General features: G+C 45.1%; 1 protein-coding gene across 5 annotated transcripts in view; it reads right to left on the reverse strand.

Annotated features, from left to right (window-relative positions):
• PTPN3 (protein tyrosine phosphatase non-receptor type 3) overlaps positions 1-20,629 on the reverse strand; it is a 109,789-nt gene that overhangs the window by 61,307 nt on the left and 27,853 nt on the right. For 4 of the 5 annotated variants that reach the window (XM_057548560.1, XM_057548561.1, XM_057548562.1 and 1 more), the window contains exons 2-6: positions 12,014-12,168; positions 6,969-7,076; positions 6,850-6,892; positions 5,114-5,192; positions 464-508 (exon numbers count right to left, since the gene is read on the reverse strand). In XM_057548560.1, the coding sequence (XP_057404543.1) occupies positions 464-508; positions 5,114-5,192; positions 6,850-6,892; positions 6,969-7,076; positions 12,014-12,151 (413 nt within the window). In that variant the 5' untranslated portion in view covers positions 12,152-12,168. Of the gene's footprint in view, positions 1-463; positions 509-5,113; positions 5,193-6,849; positions 6,893-6,968; positions 7,077-12,013; positions 12,169-20,629 lie in introns of those variants that run through there. The other variant, XM_057548563.1, reaches the window with a different exon arrangement.

The raw sequence follows: 20,629 nt of genomic DNA on the forward strand, positions 1-20,629 counted from the left end.
GGCAGCCACGGAGATGGTCCTGATGCACAAGAAGTGCTGAAGCACGGACGGATGCTCCTGTCTTCCAGCCAAGTTCCCCAGAGAGAAAACGAGTCACCTCTGGGTACTAAGGGGCTCAGAGGGGACCTAAATTGGGCTTGATTTGCCTTCCTGGACGAAGCCTGTTTTACATTCGGGATCTCTCCTTCCCTCCCTTTAAAGTTTCTCAGGTCTTTACCAGAAAGATTAACTGTACCTTCTGTAATAAAATTGAAACAACATGAAATGAGGTTTGTCAATCCTCAGCTTCTCCAAATCCAGACCAAGCTAGAAACAGATGTCCCAAGCAGGATGCTGCCTTCAACATCCATTCTTTGTTTACATTTAATTTGCTACCAGAAATGTACGCTCATTAGATTAAAACCAGGAATTTCAGTAGTCTGGGGCAACTGACAGGAAAAGAAGAATGCAAAAGTCTCATTACCTTCCTTCACAAATATCCATCTTCAGTTGTAAGAAATACAAATGCCTATGAAATAATTGTTTTCATTAATTCACAATACTCAAATTTAAATAAGCCAAAAAAAATTTGACAAGTCAATGACAAGACCTGCACATGTGAAAAACAAAACACACAAAGACATATTTTTGTCTCAAGTATCAGGCACTGTTTAGTACACTGCAAAGCCACGCCCCTTCAGTAATAATGGCTCGTGAGGCTGCCTTAGTCTCAGTGGGTAGTGGCGGGGGGCATTTCCAGCCGGCCTCCCGCCCGCACATGCTGTCTTAGAGATGGCTGAGCAAGGATGGACGGGGTGAGAGCAGCCCAAACAACCAGCTGCTGCTGCTGCCAGTGAGCGCCCCCGGCCTGGACCTTCCCAGTCAAACTCGGGGTATCTGAGAGCACCAGGACCCACAGGCAGCCCCCCGCACCCCGAGGGGCTGCTGTTCTGAACATCTGCACACCTATGTTCCCTCTGTGTGAAGTTACTGAGAGGTGGAGCATCTAGGAAGACACCTCCTTGGCTGGGGTGCAAACACCCAGCCGGGCTTTTTCCTGTGTCCCAGGAACTGTGGGTGCCTGAGCAAAAGCATAGACATCAGTCATCTACAGGCTGCCAGGCCTCCCGGGTGAATCCTGCACTTGTCTGTGAGTTCCCAGCAACGTCGCTTCAAAACCCGGGACTTGATTTGTGGGCAGAACTTGGTAAGTTCTTGGTTAGTCACAGGACCCTCCATCCAGGGAGCAGGAATCACAAGGCATCAACAGTGCTGTGCAGGCCGGGAAGGGCCCTGGAGACCGTTATATTTAGGGACACGGCATACATGTGACACTTGGCCTCTGGCTCCCACTCTTTGTTAAAATTAAAAGCCTGGATTCACACGGGATAGACATTCCAGCATCTGGCCAAGATGACAAAAGGGAAAATTCTTGAAATCCAATACAGATGCAGCAGAAGTGTTCGGGGCCAGGAGAGAGAATTTCGGCAATTTAAACAAACCAGTCGCAATATTCCTTCTAATTTCTATGTTTAAAGGTTAAGGCGCCAGTGTTTTGAGATGTGAATGCGTCACATGGTATCACAACCCTGTATTTGCACAGTTCTGGGCTGTGTGTGGTACTTCATAACTTATCGCCTCATTTCAACCTCATAAGAACTCTGCGGTGGGTACCGCTACCTCCATTTTTTACTGATGAGGATACGGATGTCGTATGGGTTATGTGGGGTCAGTTCTGTCTTATTTCAACCTGGACACGCATGCTATGAAAAAAATCTGATTATGCTACAAATTTCTTATGCGTCTAATGACTAAAAAGCTTAGGATCTGTCTCCTAACTCTGATATTACTTTGACTGTAATTATCACCAACTACTCCTACCGTGTTGAATGCCAGAGCATGGAGAGATGGTGTGACATACATTTGCTGATTCTCTCTTATTCCAAATTGGAATCTCTATCTTTTCCACCTAGGAGAACGCAATTGGTCCTTTCTAGTTTGTTCCTATATTTATCCAAGCTGAAATTCAACTGGAATTAAGTGTTCTCTCCTCCTATAATGCTACTGAGAGAAAGAAGAGAAGGAACAGAATTACAGATAATCCAGTGGTAAATCTGGACTTTCACTGACAAGCCCAGCTAAGCGGAAGGTCTTCCTCGGGATGTAAAGGAGAACGGGAACCTGGAGACCCTTGTTCATCAAATGCTACTTTGTCATATATTCAGCAACGTTTCTGAGTCAACCCCAGGACATCATACACAAAGAGATCAGAATAGTGGAATGATGCCCAAACTTAGGAGACCTCCTAGGAATCCTGAGAGAGCCTGATTCTGAGACTGCCCGTATATAAAAGTCTGTTTAGAATAGGTCTAAATTTATCAGAAACAGCCACTGTGGAGGCTCATAATCAAGGAGACGGTTAGCAATTAGAATAAAGGAAGTCATTTAAAAGAGATGCTTGGTGCGCCTGACTTCAGAAATGTAACGCTCATTTCTGGAGTGGACCCCAATCCATGACCTCAACTTCAGAAAAAAGCAATAAATGCCTCCCTGCCTAGATCCTTAGTAAACAAACAGGAAAGAACAAATACCACCTCTATACTCCTCCTTTGACCCTTGAGAGCAAAATTTCTTTAAAGGGGAACTTACTTTTACATAGGCTACAGAGCTGGGGCTTAAAAAAGATACTATGTATAATACTGTACATCAATTATACCTCAATAAAAAAAAAAAGACACTAAGTGCCAGGAATATAGGCAAAACTCTCCAATAAAGTAAAAACAAAACAAAACAAAACAAAAGTTTTTTGAATGAATGGTGGAAGCCTGGCCCAGCCTAAGAAGAAGATCTGGCAGTCCTGGCTGTTCCCCAGCTCTGCAGGAGCTACAGGGGTGGTTGCTGCCATGACTCCTGCGGTGTTAGGAGAAATCTGTTACTCACATCCCAGAAGGTGACAGCTATACTCTACTCCACCCTGGGGGGACCACCCATCTTACCATGGGAGGTTGAGTAGTGGGGTTGAGTGTCAGTCTGGAACTAGTAACTTTTAGGAGGGACACGGACAGACCGAATTTTATCTGGAACTTAGGTAAGAACAAAATTTAGTCTATTATTTGTCTTCAGCCAAAATCTGCCTCTTTGTAGTCTCCACCCACTGGCCGTAATGCTACCGCCGAGCACATCTAATTCCCCCTTTCCCATGACAGCCCTTGGAAGATCTGAAAGCAGCCTTCATTTCTCTGAGTCTTCTCTCCATCCTGACCTCCCTACCTTTCCTCAGATGTCCCTCAAGTGACAGGGAGGCTCAGCAGAAAGGAGCTTTCCTGTGGGGTATGGAAGTAGCGTCCAACGACCGAGAGGGGCCCTGGAGAAGGGCTCCTGGGTTAGGCTGGCGTGAGTGACCCCTTCACTCAGGTACTTTGGCAGCCGCAACCCTAGGGGCTCCAGCATCTCAGGGAGGACACAGGGCAATGAGGGACGACCACTGGTTTAGGCAGTGCAGGTCACACTTGGGGTGGGAACCCTTCAGTGGGTAGTAAAGTCAATTTAATGAGCCACAAGTGACATTTTAAAAGAAGAAAATAGAAAACTTAAGAGTGCTTTGCAATTACTATTGTTTCATGAAATGTCTGCTTCAGTAATTTACATACATCTGTGTAATGCATTACAAAGCAAAATATATTTTTTATTGTGGGGTTATGATTACAAAAAAAACACCACTGGTTAAAAACACACACACAAATACACACACACACACACACACACACACACACACATATATAAAATCCATCATGACATTTTTTAAAGCATCCCTTGAACAGAATTTGATATTCAGCAGTAGCCTGAATATTTCCAGTAGGGAAATCCTGGTGGGGTCATTTCAAACATATTCTCATAGATCATGTCACCACTTTGCATCCACCGGCTTATGAGTTGACCTGTTGAGTTGAGTGTCCTACACTCCCCCTTAGTCCACCAGCATGAAAAGCTGTTATGAGGAAAACTCAAGGCATCACGTGTATGTCCCGTGGTTACCCAATGAGTCATGCGGGACATCTTATACCCGCTTAAAATTTAACCTAATAGTAAACACAAGTCAAATCTCCAACGTCTTCTATTGTAGAGGGAAGAGGTGTACAAAGAAGACAAAATAGTAATAGACTAATATTTGGCCTTTAAACACATTAAAAGTTAAAATGTGATCATGTGATTACCATTTTTTTTAAAAAAGGAAAAAACGAAAGAGCACTTTATATCCAAGTTAATGTCTCCTCCTTGGTGATGGTCTCATGGCCACAATGGGCACAGGATAGGATTCAATAATCCTGAACATTCATTGCTTTTTTTCTGGTGGAAGAGTTTCCCTCCCTAAGAAAAACAAACGTTTCAATAATAGAAGGGCTGGCTGTTGCCCTGGGGGGAGGGGAAGGAGAGGCCCAGGCGAGCTTGCCGAGTCCATGTTCAAACAGCAACAACTTTCCTGTGCCCGCCCCTCCATTCCAAACACGGGTACCCACCCAGAAAACCCATGTGCCAGCTCAACACCAGGGCCAGGACCTGCGCCAAGCCCGGAGGGGTAAACAACTCTCGCAGCCTTCTGGTCCTTATCTGTTTCACAGATTGCCTGAACCACAGATTCACGGAGGCGGAGGAAAGACACTGACCCGGCCTCCTCTCCTTTGCAGCTCCTACCAACAGGGGATCTGATAGAAAGTTCTCAGTTCAGAGACCTCTCATTCTCCTAAAGAGCTCAATCCTAGCCCCTCAGAGACACTGCGCTGTTTGACAGGTAGATGACTGTTTTACAAACTTCCTGATTGCAGTAGCAGAAGATAAGTGCATTCTCTGAACACAGGTGCTCAACATGCAGGGGAAGCTGGACGGAAGGGGAAGGTAGGAGGTGGTGGATGGGAGCGTGCTGGGAACGGCACCAAATCAGGAGGCTCAAGATGAAAATGAATTCGCCGATTAAAATTTCAATACATGTACCCCCCAATTTTTACTGGGATCGTAACTGTTCGTGCAGTTATACCCAAGTGAAGTATCTGGCCACAGTGATAAATTAAAGAGTACATTTTCAGTGGTTACTCATTTTTATATACTAAATAGAAAACTTAAAAAAAAATGTTATTACCTGGTTTGTTCTTGCTGCAGTGTGTTGGGATCAGGTATAAAAAATCTTACTCGAAAATGCAGGGTACAGGGGATACCTCCTACAACATTTTTCAAAAACAAATTAAATTTTCCCTTTAAAAAAGTCAATGTATGTAAGCGGCTACTCTCCCATAAGTGATGCATTTTTCACTAGACCACAGCTTTTTCCATCAATAAAAGGACTAATTTCAAAAAAGGAGTGCATAAGTTAGTTAAGCGTTCAGAAATCTCCAAGTCTACAAGAAGTAAAATATTTTTGCAACATCATCATAAAATGAGGTATAATCTACTTCCTATTACATGTTTAACTTAGGGATGTGTTCAAACAATGCACTCCATTATCTGTATTAGGAACTTTAAAAATCCTTAAATCAACAGATTATATAAAACTCACAAAGAAGTAATAATCTCTCACATATATAATGACTTCATACTTTTCAAGTGTTTTCATGTACACTCTTGAATTTAAATACCGCCATGACCATAAGTAGGCTAGGCTGCTGTCGACTGCACTGTGTAACAGATTAGCCACCAGGCTTGGAGATGTGACTTGCCTTGGGTCACACAGCCAATGATAACACCAGACTTATAGCACTGAGTCTTTTGATTCTGCATTTTAAAATCATTTTTATACTGGAAAATATTTCATGCTTTTAATGCAAAGTGAATTCGAAAAATGATTAATACAGTAGCAAATATTACACAGCTAATATACTCAAATATGGCTTTATGCAACAACGCCAAGAGTCCATTTGCTTGCAAGGATAAAATTAGCCCATTTCTTTTGCTGGATGTGGCAACAGAAGATCAGATTGTGTTGCTAAGATCCCATACTCTTCTTCACGTCAATTTCTCTCCTCTCCATTACTCAGTATATATTCACTGGCCCTTTCCAGCACTTTCTGGCTCTGTGAAACTCAAGCTTTTCCCACCCTGCCTCCCTCACTGATCTCCTTTACATTAGTTCATTATGGGCTCCACCCTCCCTTCTCAGTAGTACCTTCTGTCTTTATCTCTGGATTGTACCAAAGACTCTAATGGTGTGTGTGCACCTATGAATGTACCTGTGTACAGGTACCTGGGTACCTGTGGGTGGTTCTGTAACTCTGGGTGCGTGTGCGGCCCTGCATGTCAGCCAGGTTTGGGGCATAAGGTGCATAAAGGGGAACAGAGAGCGTGATGTTGGAAAACCAGGTGAAGGGTGCAGTGAGGTGTGGTTCGAAAACCCACCTAACTGGGAATTAACCTACAGCACTGGGATACACTCACGTGTACGTCTGTGACACTATTTACCCATGCCTTTGCTTCCTGTGAATGGAACTGTGCTGTTGAAAAGGACTCTGTGTGTGTGTGTGTGTGTGTGTGTGTGTGTGTGTGTGTGTGTCTTTCCTATCCTGGCTCTCACACTGGGCTGAAAAAGGCCATCCTCCTTCCCCTTTCTTTCCTATAAAATGAAACGTGGGTTCCTTTGCTCTTAGCTGTCTTCTTTCACCTTTCCCTTTCTTGCCCATACTTGGTGAGGACCCTTGGGGGCGGATCTGGAAGCATCTCTGCTAACTCAGAAGTCAGACAGGGAGAAGTCAGCTTACTCACATCTCTTGGACCACCTGGAATCCAGGTACCAGATGTTACAGGTACGCTGAGGATTGGAGGAGAGAAATGGGCCACGATACACTAATACCTAGTGTTCAACCGACATGGGAAGGTCACACCCACCTTTTAACTGCTTCCTGATGGGTTTGCTTGCTTCAAGCCATCTCTGTTGGATAAGAAAACATAAGATATAAAACCAAACCCAGCGGGAGCCCAGCACGTCTTCAAGGGAGGGTACTCACAGGAGAGTCCACTGAGTCATCACTGTGCTGCAAACCAAAATACTCCTTTTCGGTCACGCCCAAGTAGTTGTAAGCCATATCCAGGAGAACTTGACCAGTATCTTGTTTCTAGGGAAAAAAAAAGTCCAGTGGGCAAAATTTTAAAACAAATTAAGAACTGGTGTTTAAAAGTCTTTATTGCAGGCAAGAAGGTGTTAAAACACGCAGAGAGATTTCATGCACACAGGTATCCTACAATAAGAAATATTAATAAGAATTTAATAAATTCCAAATTAAGAAGCCCCACGGAACATATGGAAAGTAGGGCTAAGATAAATATGATTTAAGAGAATGAGATTAATTTAATTTTCTAAGATTTCTTCCTTCCTCTTAGCTGAGATTCCCAAGTGATAGTGTCTAAATTGGAAAACTCAGGTATCCCAATGACAGTAAACTCCCCGTGACCTACCCACGGATTATCCACAGCAAAATGTTAATCCCACGTCGGTTTATGTTGGCTCCTCAGGCGCCATGCAAGTATACACAGGGAGGAAAACTCTACTAACAGCATGAAGGGGAAGACAGCTAAGAATACTCAAATGCCATTGGAAATACCCTCCAAGTGATCTGGCAGGGGACACTGGAGGCTTATCTGCTTCCCTACTCCCTGGCATCTGAAGTGAGAAGCCAGTGGAGACTTTCAACCACACTTCACGTCCAGAGCAGGACTCAGATGCCTTTGCCACTCAGTGTTTTCAGACCGGGCACAGTGCTGGGCGTGGGGACAGAGCCATAACATGTGTCCCTTTCCTGCCCTCCTGGAGAGGCCAGCCGTGCAAGCAGCGACCATAACTCAGTGTGTCAAGTGCCAAAGAACACTCGGGGTACAGTGAACACACACAAGACAACACAAATGGGTGACTCAACCTGGGGACAAGGGAAAGCAGTCCCTGACCTGGTTCTGGGAGGCTGACAGGGCTGAGTGCCACGCCCTCCCTCCAGGCGCAGGAGCTAAGAAAAGGCATCAAGCGGATGGCCCAGCACAAAGGCACAGGGGTGGGGAATCTCGAATTCTCCTTTAACAGGCAGACTTCTTGGGAATCCTTTGAACCAAACCATTTAACTTAAGGGCAATGTGAGTCAGAAAGAGACCAAGTATAGAACCAGCAAAGGCAGCTTTTTTGAGCACCTGATAGCAGATGATGTACCTGAAAACAGGTCACCATGACCAGGATGAGGAGAATTAGATAACTGTCACCCCCTCCTGCAGCCACTTCTCCAGGACAGTCTCAGTTATCTGGTCCACAGTGTGGGAACACAAGGCACCGGGACAGTCTCACTTATCTGGCCCACAGTGTGGGAACACAAGGCACCGCCTGTGTCCTGAACACGCCCCCCTTCCTGCCCCAGGGCCCTGGTTCCCGCTGCTTCCTCCACTTCCCAGGTCACCTCCCATCCCAGGGGAATCAGGACAGTGTGGAAAAGATGACCTGGTCCACATACTCTAAAGCATGAGATATTCTCCCTCCAAATGATGAGCTACTCTTGATGCAAAGAGCTATCTGCTCCCCTTGTTGAAATGATTATTTGTATGATTTTATATTATGTTTAATATATATTATTAATGACTTTAATCTATTGGGCATCTACAAGGAGCCTGCCACGGTATTCTGCACTTTTTATATATGATATCCAATCTTCGCAGCAACGTCACACAGCTGTCAGCACCATCCCCTGTGCTGACGAGCACACAGAGGCCTCAGAGGCTCCGTGCCCCGTGCTGTCAGCCGACGGATGGTCTGACTGCCTGACAAGGGAGCGTCTGATGCCAGAGTCTGCACGTTACCACCACACTGCCACTCTCCCCTCTGGAGCGCATAATTCATCCATTCCAGTATCTGCACGACTCACCGAGTTCTCAAAAGGAATTGAAACAGGATACATTTTTGGTAAGAACAGCCCTCCCGGCCCGGCGCCCGCCCCACAGAGGTCATCTCGGCTACATCAGGTCACTGTCCGTGACAGCCTCGCTCTCTGGGAGGAGCTAAGAACAGCCGACGTCCAGGTCAGCTTCCCCGAGGATGGCCGCTCCGGGTCATAAGACGACCTGGGCTGAAGAATCTGAATGCGACAGCGCAAATGACCCCCAGGAGCAGAAACATATAAAGTGACGGAGATTCGAAGTTGCAACCAGGCCCTCAAATTAAAGGTCAGTGGGAGTCAGCCTTGACCAGGCTGCTGGAGGCTCGGGGGGCAGCACAGGCAGCGGTGACGATAACAACGGCATTCGTAACCGAAGATGACTGGGTGCCCACTGAACGCCAGGCACGTGATTATCACTCTGGGTGGATGCCGTCCGCATTCTCCTCTACAGGGCTCATCACTCCTCCTCCTTAAAATACATCCTTACCTGGGATTCTCATTCCCTCTTGGCCTCCCCTTATCTCCCTGGACAGTCCTGCTTGTTCCTCATCCCCCCAACCGTTGAACACCGAACCTCATTCGTATCTCCTGTCTATTCACTTCTCAGGTGATCCTGAAGTACCACATCTACCCTGGTAACACCCACATATGTATCCCAGCCTAAACCCTTTCCTTAAACTCCTCTTTTGTATACCTAATGCCATCTCTATGCAGATGAGTAAACAGGCATCTCACACTCACCATGTCTGAAACAGAACCAGTTATTTCTGCCCCCAAACCTGCTCCTCTTGCGGGCTTTCCCATTTCTATAAATTGCAGCTCCATCTTGCCCACTGCTCAGGCCAAAAACCTTGGGAGTCACCTTGAGGCCTCTTTCACATCCCAAATCCCACTGGTTCCACCTTTAAAGTATTTCCAGACTTGGTTTACTCTTAGCCCCATTACCGCCCTGTCCAATCATCATGGTCTCTCCCACAGACTGAAAGTCTCAGCCCTTGCCCCACCCCCTCCCCCAGTTTAATGTTGACCGAGCATCCAGAGTGATACTTGAGTCAGATCATGTCAGGTCTCTGCCCAAACTCACCAATGCAGAACAGAGCCAGTGCTCAGAATGACCTACGAGGCTCTACACAATCTCCCTATCCCCTCGAGAGGAAAAAAGTTACGTTAAAAAAGTAACAAAACAAAAAAAACCCCATCTATTTTATTACAGAAAAAGTTGGGTTTTTTCTCCAGACTTAAGTGGAAAAGAGGAAAAAATTAACTATTTGCACCAAAATGTTCTGTTGTGACATAGGAAAATAACCAAGTACAGTGTTATATTCCATCCTTTTTATCGGTGTTTTTTCTGTCTGTACCATCTGCTGTGTTCATTTCTCCAAACTCACGTCCACCTTGATGTGGGAGTAGGGGATAATCTTGTCGAAAGGCACATTGGTGCATGTGTGTCTGCTAGCTCACTTGTCCTTGACAATATTTTACGATATTAGAGAAAATCTTTTGAAACGGCTGTTAGGAAAAACAAAACAAAACAAAACAACCCATCACCTGTTATCTCTCTGACCTCTTCGCCTCCTCCCCTCCTCCTTCCTCATTACACTCCAGACGCACTGGCTTCTAGCCTGTTCTGCAACCACACTAAGGGAAGGGGACCCCGCCCCAGGGCCTTTGCTCTGCTGTTTCTTCTACCTGGAATGCGCTTCCTCCTGAGAACCACACAGTTCCTCCCCTTACTTCCTTTAGGTCACCTCTGAAATGTCATCGTATGAGTGAGGTCTTCCCGAATCGCTTCTATAAAATGACAACTGACAACCCCACCCCTTGCCCTGTCCTTAACTCTCCACCTTCCTTATCCCGATTTTTCTTCTAAGTACATGATACTGCCTGACATAGTACACATTTGTTTATGGTCTGTTTCCTCCCTCTAGGATGTAAGCTTTAAAAGGGCAGGGATTTTGCTCTGTTTTGTTCACTGCTGTATTCTTTGTACCCAGAACAAAGCCTGGCATGTAGTAGGTGCTCAGTAAACATGTGTTGAATAAACATTCATGTTCTTGTCGGGAAGAAGATACATGGCTGAGGAATAGCTCCAAGACAGACAATATAAATTTTAACAAAGGAGCCATGTCTGAACTAAGCCGTCAGTTTACAGCAACTGGAAGAGACCTTCGGGGCCTCTACAGAGCAGCCACTGTGCAGCGACTTCATGCACACTGCCCTCTTCTCTTGCCTGCTCAGCCACCAACGTCCACAGTGACCTGGGGTCAGCAGGAGGCAAACTCATGGGTGGGGGCGGACCCCAGCAGGGACCACTTTTTGTCACCCTTCAAATTCTTGTGGCCTTCTAACATCCCCCAGTTGTTCTCCGGTACCCTCTCTTCTCTTTCCGATGCCCTCCATTGCACACTGAATTTCCCAGGCTGGGGCAGATGCTGGCAGCCAATCTGGGGTTGGATGTGACCCCCTTAAAACTGGCCAGAGGACGGGAGAGACAGGCAAAGGTCACGAACATCCAGTGGTGATTGGGGAGGGGAGAGGCAGCAGGGACGGCTACTGGTCAGGTATCTTACTGCTGACATATGACTGGAGACCCAGTTTCTAGCCCTGCCTCTGCTTGAGGTGGGACAAGCCAGGCCCTCCCTGAGCCCTGCCATCTGGGAGGCTAACCATCTCACTACCCTCCAGAAAGAACCCGCCATTTACCATTTGCACATTTAATGAGTACCTGCTGTGAGGCAGGCACAGGGGAAATGACACTATCGCCCTTCTCCAGGAGCTCACAGTTTAAAGAGTGACATATAACCTGATAATGACAATTACTATTCATGCAATGTGACAGGGGCCCTAATAAGGCATACACAGGGCACCATTATTGGAGAATCAGCTCAGGAAGTCAAAGACCTCACAAAAGCAGTAACATCTAAGACTCACACAGTTCACAAAGAAGAGGGGGAAAGACATGCCAGGTAGAGGCAAGAATATGGGCAAAGTTTTTAAGGTTATTTCTAGTTCAATCTCAACATACAAGATCTGAGACCTCAAGCTTTTAATTTAAAATAATTTCTCTTCATTTTATAAACCAAGAGATGAAAAGTATTTCTTAGGGGCATTAATTCAGAAAAAATTAAATTTGGAGAACTCACATTAACTTTAAAGGTCTGTACCAAGCCATCTAGAAAGCAGACGCTGCAGATGACTTCGGATCGAGTTTTCTCTTTGGGTAATTCTGAGGTGCGTATGTTATTAATTCTTCCACCGAACGCACGTAACCGGGAGGTCATAACTATCGTTGAATAACCTGTAACAGAACACACACCTGGTTAGCTCTGAGGTACAAATTACCAGTTCCATGTGAACATACCTCCCATTCCATCCATCCCTCACCTGTCTGCCTTGACCCTCACAAAACTGTCTGAAGAGCTCAGATAAATGAGAGCCAGATAACAGACCATGTTTCCATCTGAGTTCCAACTTCTAAGCAGCTTTAAACAATATTTATTGCTCAATTATAACACATTCAGGGAATTATATGGCTTATTTGTGTCTTATTATCTCCCTGGTCTAAATCTTCTAATTTATATTTCCCAGGTTTTAAATTTGTTAATGTTTTACAACTTTATATATTTGTGTATTACACCTCTAAGTTTTTACAGAACTAAATGTGATGCAAAAATGATTTAAAATATGAAGATATTTATTGATCAATTAGACTACATTAAGAACATCTATTCATTAAAAGACTATTTAAAAAAAAAAGACTCACAGAGATATTTGTAATATATAACTACAAAGAATATATAAAGAGCTCCCACAAATCAAAAAGAGAAAAAACAAACAACTAGGTAGAAAATGGGAACATTAGTTGTCAAAGAAATGCAAACTAAAACCTCAAAGCAACAGAACCACAACCCCCACCAGAACGGCTATGATGAAATCCAACAAAACCAAGGGTTGGCCATGGTGTGGAGTAGCTGGAACTCTCAGGCACTGCTAGTGAGGATGTAAATTAGTGCAGCTACTTTGGAAAACCGTTTGGCAGTATCTACAAGAGCTGAACATATGCACATTCTGTGAAATAATTCCACTCTTAGGCATATTCCCAACAGAAAAGTATACATTTATCCATTAAAAGACATGCATAAGAATTTTCATAATAGCTCCAAATTGTAAAAGACCCAACAGAACGGATAAACTGTGGTGGAGTCCCACCATGCATGACTACACAGCAAAGGAAATAAATGAACTACTGTGACACACGACACGAATTCCTCTAGTGTTGTGTTGAGCAAAAGCATCCAGACGCAATAGATGACCTGTAGAACGTGATTCCATTTACATAAAGTTCAGAATAGGCAAAACTAATCAACAGAAGACAGGACAGCAGTTACCTCTGCATGTAGTGACTGGGGGGTGTCCAGGGGTCTTCTGGGATGCTTATATTCCATCTCTTAATTGGGGTGCTAATAACACTGGTGTACTCACTTTGTGAAAATCCACCAAGCTCTACCCTTATGATTTGTGCTCTTTTTTTTGTATGTATATTTCAACAAAGTTTACTTTAAAAATACATGAACGGGGGCTTCCCTGGTGGCGCAGTGGTTGAGAGTCTGCCTGCCAATGCAGGGGACACGGGTTCGAGCCCTGGTCTGGGAGGATCCTGCGTGCCACGGAGCGGCTGGGCCCGTGAGCCACAATTGCTGAGCCTGCGCGTCTGGAGCAGGTGCTCCGCAACAGGAGAGGCCGCGGTGGTGGGAGGCCCGTGCACCGCGATGAAGAGTGGTCCCCGCTTGCCACAACTAGAGAAAGCCCTCACACAGAAATGAAGACCCAACACAGCCATAAATAAATAAATAAAAACAAATACTTTAAAAAAAAAATACATGAATGGGGCTTCCCTGGTGGCGCAATGGTTGAGAATCTGCCTGACAATGCAGGAGACACGGGTTCGAGCCCTGGTCTGGGAAGATCCCACATACCGCGGAGCAAATGGGCCCGTGAGCCACAATTACTGAGCCTGCGCGTCTGGAGCCTGTGCTCCGCAACAAGAGAAGCCGCGATAGTGAGAGGCCCGCGCACTGCGATGAAGAGTGGCCCCCGCTTGCCACAAGTAGAGAAAGCCCTCGCACAGAAACGAAGATCCAACACAGCCATAAATAAATAAATAAAGCACACCTAGTATAGTGTAATTAAAAAAAAAAAATACATGGACGAAGAGGGAATTAGAGAGCAGTTTAAAAATCTGAGCATGGTATATTAGGGAACAGTAATGAAAGCGGTTTTATCAGTGAATGCAATTGTGAAGTGTTACACTAACAGACTAAAGCGGTATGCAACCGAGCACGTGGTCACTTTGTGCCGGTGGGAGGGACAAGGGTCCAGGCCAGCTCCTCAGCTTAGGAATGGAGGTGTAAATCTGACAAGATTGGGTGGAAGACCAGATAAAGATGAAGGACTTAGGTGCAATTTAATGTTCTTTTAAAAATTAATTCTCTGTAAACTTTCTATGATGAGCTGGGCCTTTGCACATGCTGTTCCTTCTGCCTGGGAAGCTCTTTCTGCTTTTCTTCACCTGAGGAACTCCTACTCAGGCCTCAGTGCCTGGCACAAGGATCACCTCCTCAGGGAAGCCTTCCCCGGCGTCCCTAACGACTCATATATTTGTTATAGGCTCTCTACAGTGCTCATCATAATTTCACATTTATAACTGATGATGTATTTAATATCTGCTTCTGCCGCTAGAAGCTGAGCTTCACGAGGGCAGGAACTGGGTCTGGTTTTGCTCACTGCATCTCCAATACCTAGCTCTGGTAGGCAGTCAATAAATATCTGAATGAATCAATGAATAAAATGAAATATGAAGCCAAGACTGATAGTCTGGAAAAAAAATAGTACAACCTGATAGACAAACTTGGGTTGGTGGGAACAGGCAGGACAAAAGGATGGGATGAGAGTGGAGGCTTCAATTAGAACACAGAGTGGTGGTGTCCCATTGACCAATGCCCCTCACACTGTCACGTGCACACAGATCACTTGGGGTTCTTGTTAAGATGCAAACTTGAACGCGAGCAGGTCTGGGTGGGGCCTGAGAACCTGCATTTCTCGGACCCCCGGGTGATGCCGAAGTTGCTGGTCCAGGGTCCACACTGTGAAGGGAAGTCACACACAGCCAGAAAAGCAGCACCAATATGTCCGGGCAGGGCCAAAGATCAAGATTCGGAAATCAGCAGCAAGGAAGGTGTGAGGACAAAGCTGACTAGAGGCCTGAGGAGGGTCAAGCCTCCGGGAACCACAGAAGCACAGCTTAGCTGCAGGCAGTGAAAACACAGAGGGGATGAAAGCTGTGTAGAAGATACACCCAGCACAGAAGGGCGCCCTTGGCCCCTAATCCTATTTCAGAAGCTCCAAGAAAACCTCCCTGCTTCTGCAGATGGGGATAGGAAACCTCAAATATTAATAAAAAAGATTCCGGGGAATGGCAGTGGAAGGGAACTTGTTGTCACTTACAAAATTCCACCCACGCCGCCACCTCCACCTTGCCCTTTCCAAGGAAAATGTCATCAGAAGCGGGGATGCGTTTTCTGAGTAAAACCAAAAGTTACCAAAAGACAACAAATGTGTTCCATGATGCTTTAACTACACTGAATTTGAAATGTCAAATTTATTGTTTAGTCCTTGTCTAAAGAATTTCGGGTGGGTTATAAAATTTTTTTAAAAGATATAATAGAACAATTTCAAGTGTGGCTCTTAGTGGGAGGTACACATCAGAATTACCTGGAGAGCTTTCAGAAAATATGCCTGTCCCTGCCCCACCCACAGATGGTGATTCAGCATTCTGGGGTGTGGTGTAGAATGACATTCTTTTTGGGAAGCCCTCAAAGGAAGAGCCAGGCCTGCATCGGCTAGAGGAGCGGAGCGGGTTTTCAGGGAACCTCAGGGTGTGTTTCAGATGGTCGGACTTAGAACACAGTCAACCCTCCGTATCCAAGGGTTCCATGTCCTTGGATTCAACCAACCATGGATCAAAAATATTCAGAAAAAAAAAAAAATTCCAGAAAGTTGGAAAAAGCAAAACTTGAATTCACCATGAGCCTACAACTAGTTACATAGCATTTATGTCATACTTACAACTATTTACTTAGCATTTACACTGCATTAGGCATTATAATTAATCTAGAAATGATTTAAAGTATATTAAAGTATGTGCATAGGTTATATGCAAATACTATGCCACTATATATAAAGGACTTAAGCATCCTTAGATTTTGGTGTCCAAGGTTGGTGGGGGGGGGCAGGTCCTGGAACCAATCCCCTTCAGATAACTGAGGGACAACTGTATAGGTTCCGCAAAATCTGAGCCATTCAGAGGGTATACATGCAAGACTTGGGCAGTTGCTCAGAGCAGCTAAAACCGAGAGCAAATCACATCACAACCCTGGACAGAAAAAAAAACCAAGGGTGATTTCAAACAGGAGCCCCCAAATGAAAGTCACATGGGCTGACACGGCAAAGGTAGGGCTGATTTTCACACTGCTCTCACCTGAGCAGCTCCGTGTCCAGTGCCAGCATGTGTACCCATGGGAACTTACTAACTTAACCAGGGTTAATGGTGTTCCCAGCGTGATCCTGTAGCCATCTGCTGACAAACTCAAGTAGACCAGCAACCCAGAAGAGACCTACTTTTTCCTCCTCACATGATCTCTGATTGTTAAATAAAGGGCTTGGGACCCAACAACATCATAATCTGGTATTTCATGAAAGTTGCAGAAACGTTCTCCCCACAATTATTCCCAAAGCAAACCTTAATAAGAGCCAGCCTGATGCTGAATAACCACATAATTGAGTCATGTGGTGTTTTCCGACTGTCTTGAAATTTTATCTTAAACAATCCGGTCAGGACAATGGATGATGACTAACAAGCCCTGTTTCCTGTACCGCGGCAATAAGGGAACTTGAGGTTTCTATGGCTTCCTTTATAAGCCTCTTAATTCTAAACAAAGCTACAACCCAACCAGGAACACACTGGCCTCTTCAACCACAGACGATTTCATCTGCAGCTGATGCACTTTACAACATGGAAGCCCAGCTGGTTCTTTGTGTTAAGAAACAAACAAACAAACACAACAGTTACAGCTTTAGAATCTGTTTTGCACAATAACAATAGAAGTTCTACTGTGACTGTAGTTTTTAACAAAGATTATACTTGCAAAACATTACAGACCTAGGCAACATCTCAGTGCAGTGAGATGGTGGGAGCCCACTACGTGCCATGAGCCATAGGATCACCATGTGTAAATGCCTACACGATGTGACACCTACCACTCAACAGAAGGCATTTTTAAACAATCTGCTGTGTACTGACGTATGATTTCAAATCCATGCTGTGAAAGCTTGTTTCAGACAAAGTGTGGTTTGAACTTGTTTTGAATAGCCTGTTTTGATGAAATGGCTTTGAAGTTGGCTATTAGGACTTTCTTATCCAACTCTCGGACCTGTAGTGGAGAGGACCCATCATGTCACTGACACTACAGTAACAGCTTGGTGGCCATCACATGATGGACTAAACACGAAGAGGTTGACCAGCAACTCGAGAGCGTTCGGCCTGGGCAAAGCTACTCTTCGCTGATCTAAATAGCTCTCCAAAGGTCTTGAGACACCTGCTCCTGCCAGGCCCAGGCTACTTTTGGTCCACAGCGATGTTAAACCGTGCAGCAGTCTCAGGAAGAAAAGGGACATCTGTTCCTGCCTTGGCGAGGCTACTCCTCATAGGCAGTGGTGCCAGCCAGGTAACGGTTCCTGGAATAATAACCTTCGGAGCAGTCCACCCTGCCTGGCAACACTGGTGCAATCGCCCATAAGCTACATGCCCCAGAAGTGAGGGACCTAAACCAGCAGCTTTTGGTTGGAAGGATGAAGTCTAAGAGAACCACCTCCTAGAAAGGTACATCTCAACTAAACTTGGAATTTTTCTTTCATCTCCCCATTGCCTGGAACAACAGTGTAATCACTGTGTTGTTGGTTTGCAGTATGTTCTCTCTTTCTTGACTTATTAAGAGACATTATCCGTATGAATGAAAAACGTTGCCTGCCCTATCAGTGAACAAAGGATGTTGCAGCCATCAAGCCACTACAGCTGCCCCTGAAGGTGAGCCCTGAGGGAACTCAGGATGGAGACAAACTGGGCTGCCCACTGCCAGGCCCTCAGCCTCTGCAGCCACCCTCAACGGTGCACCCAATGGTTAGGGAACTCTGGATGAGAAAGAACTGGATACTGGCCCTAAAGAGCTAAGGTGCATATCAAAGGAATGATTTCAATGAGCCCAGACTCTTGCATCTTCCCATACATAGAAAAGCGCTAAATTCCTTAATTTGAGATATCTGGTTTTCTTTAATGAACAGTTTGAAGTTCCGAATACTTGGTCACTGCTGAAAAAACTCCCTATATATCCTGCTCCTCCCTTACCTCTTCAGAACAGTCCCTCAGGGCTATCTGAGAGGCTGCCTGCTGGGCTCGAAGTCCTCAGATAGTCTGCCAAATAAAACATAATGCTCAACTTTTAGGTTGTGCATTTTTTTTCAGTCAACATCCTGTGTGCTACTGGCTTGTGACATATTAAAAATTATAATTCCCACAGTGAACACATGATAAATAAATTATCCGTAAAGACAGCCTCAGTCTCTGAGCATAATTTGCCCAAACTAACAAACAAACAAAAACAATGCTAAGCTTCCAGTGCCGTCAGGTGCTGACTGTAGATTCTGGATTTTGTAGCGCAATCCTGATTTCAAATACTTACAGATATACTGTACTAGTGTTTCCCGCAGTTGTTGTAGATGTGATATACCTGTCAGCTACTTTACCAACTCAATGGACCCTGAAGCAGGAGCCCATTGCCCGGGGCATGGGTGCCCTCGTGGTCAGGGTTGGCTCACAAGGCTTCTATCACTTGCCCTGGAGCCCGAGACAGGGAAGAAGTGATACTTTGCTTCCTGAGGGTCTACACGCTGACCTGGGGACCTTTGTTTTTTCACAAGCCAATGAACCACAGGCAGGAAGAAGGGAGAGGAGTAGTCTTCTCCACTAGAGAAAGTCAGAAAGCAATCCAACTCCAATTTGATCATTTCAAAAAGAAGTGTTAAAGTTATTTCATACCCTTGTTTTTAAGAATAAGAGCTAGATCTCTAACTCAAGAGTGCAAAAGTTTCAGTTAGGAAAAAAAAAAAAGAGAAAAAAAAAAAAGAACAAAGCAGTCCTGATTTTAAAACACCTAATTTGTGAGTAGACCACACAAATGAACCACAGCTGGCTCCCTACAGGAATCAACCTGAATCATCCTCAAGCTGACCTAGGCCAATGCCACCACCTAGTGGCCACCAGAGGAACACACTTCACCTCCTAGCATGACTTTCTGCTTTCCTCCCTCTTCCTCAAGAGAAACATGGATAGTTATGCTTTCTCGTTTATCATCCACGTTTCAGCTCATTTCAAAAGTCTCCCAGAATATATAAGCCCTTCTCTGTCACCCAATTCCCTCCCTTTCCCTCGTGAACTCAGGAGAGCGTTCTTCCTTTTTTTCCCTTTTTTTGGCTATTTATGAGCCCCAACAGATGTCTGATCAGCAGAAGACGATCTCTAGATGGAAAAGTAATAAACATTCATATACAATTAGCCATGCTATGCGGCTGACTCAGATTATGAGCTTCTCAAATACCAGTATGTAATGTATTTAAGATAAATGTTTTATTTGTTTAGCTGCTAATACCAATATTGCTTCCTCCTCCTTTTCGCTGTAAACACAGCAGCTGGGCTGCATCATGGGCTGAGTCTGGGCTGGGGTGGGGCCAGCAGGGGCCTTAATAACCACTCGTATCACTCCCGACCATGCCGCATACCGACAGGAAAACCACCACTTTCCGGTTCTTGGCTGCACCTCCCACAAGGCCAGCTTCTAGTTCCAATCTGTTCTTAGCCTGGGCCTAAGCGTTCGTTACACCCTGCTGAAGTAAGTAATTAGGGGGTATTCCCTCCTAACGATAAAACTTACAAACATCTGGATGGGGATTTATCATTTATCAAGCACTAGATCAAGATTAGATCAAACTGCAAGAATGTATACTTAATATTTAAGTTGTTAAAAAAGAAACAGTGATTAAAAGGAGACTCTTTTTAACCAGAGACTTAAATAAAACTTTAGTGTACTTAAGAGTCTGGGTCATGGACATATATACACTACCAAATGTAAAATAGATAGCTAGTGGGAAGCAGCCGCATAGCACAGGGAGATCAGCTCGGTGCTTTGTGACCACCTAGAGGGGTGGGATGGGGAGGGTGGGAGGGAGGGAGATGCAAGAGGGAAGAGAAATGGGAACATATCGTATATGTATAACTGATTCACTTTGTTATAAAGCAGAAGGTAACACACCATTGTAAGGCAATTATACTTCAATAAAGATGTTTAAAAAAAAAAAAGAGTCTGGGGAGCTTGTTAAAATACAGATTCTTGGGTACCACCCACAGAGATTCTGATTTAGTAAGAACCCAGGAGACTGCATTTTAAAACTTGCAATTTTTTTGGCTTCCCTGGTGGCACAGTGGTTGAGAATCTGCCTGCTAATGCAGGAGACACGGGTTCGAGCCCTGATCTGGGACGATCTCACATGCCGCGGAGCAACTAGGCCCGTGAGCCACAACTACTGAGCATGCGCGTCTGGAGCCTGTGCTCTGCAACAAGAGAGGCCGCGATAGTGAGAGGCCCGCGCAC

Source organism: Balaenoptera acutorostrata, chromosome 6 (assembly GCF_949987535.1).
Source record: "Balaenoptera acutorostrata chromosome 6, mBalAcu1.1, whole genome shotgun sequence".
Classification (NCBI taxonomy): domain Eukaryota; kingdom Metazoa; phylum Chordata; class Mammalia; order Artiodactyla; family Balaenopteridae; genus Balaenoptera; species Balaenoptera acutorostrata.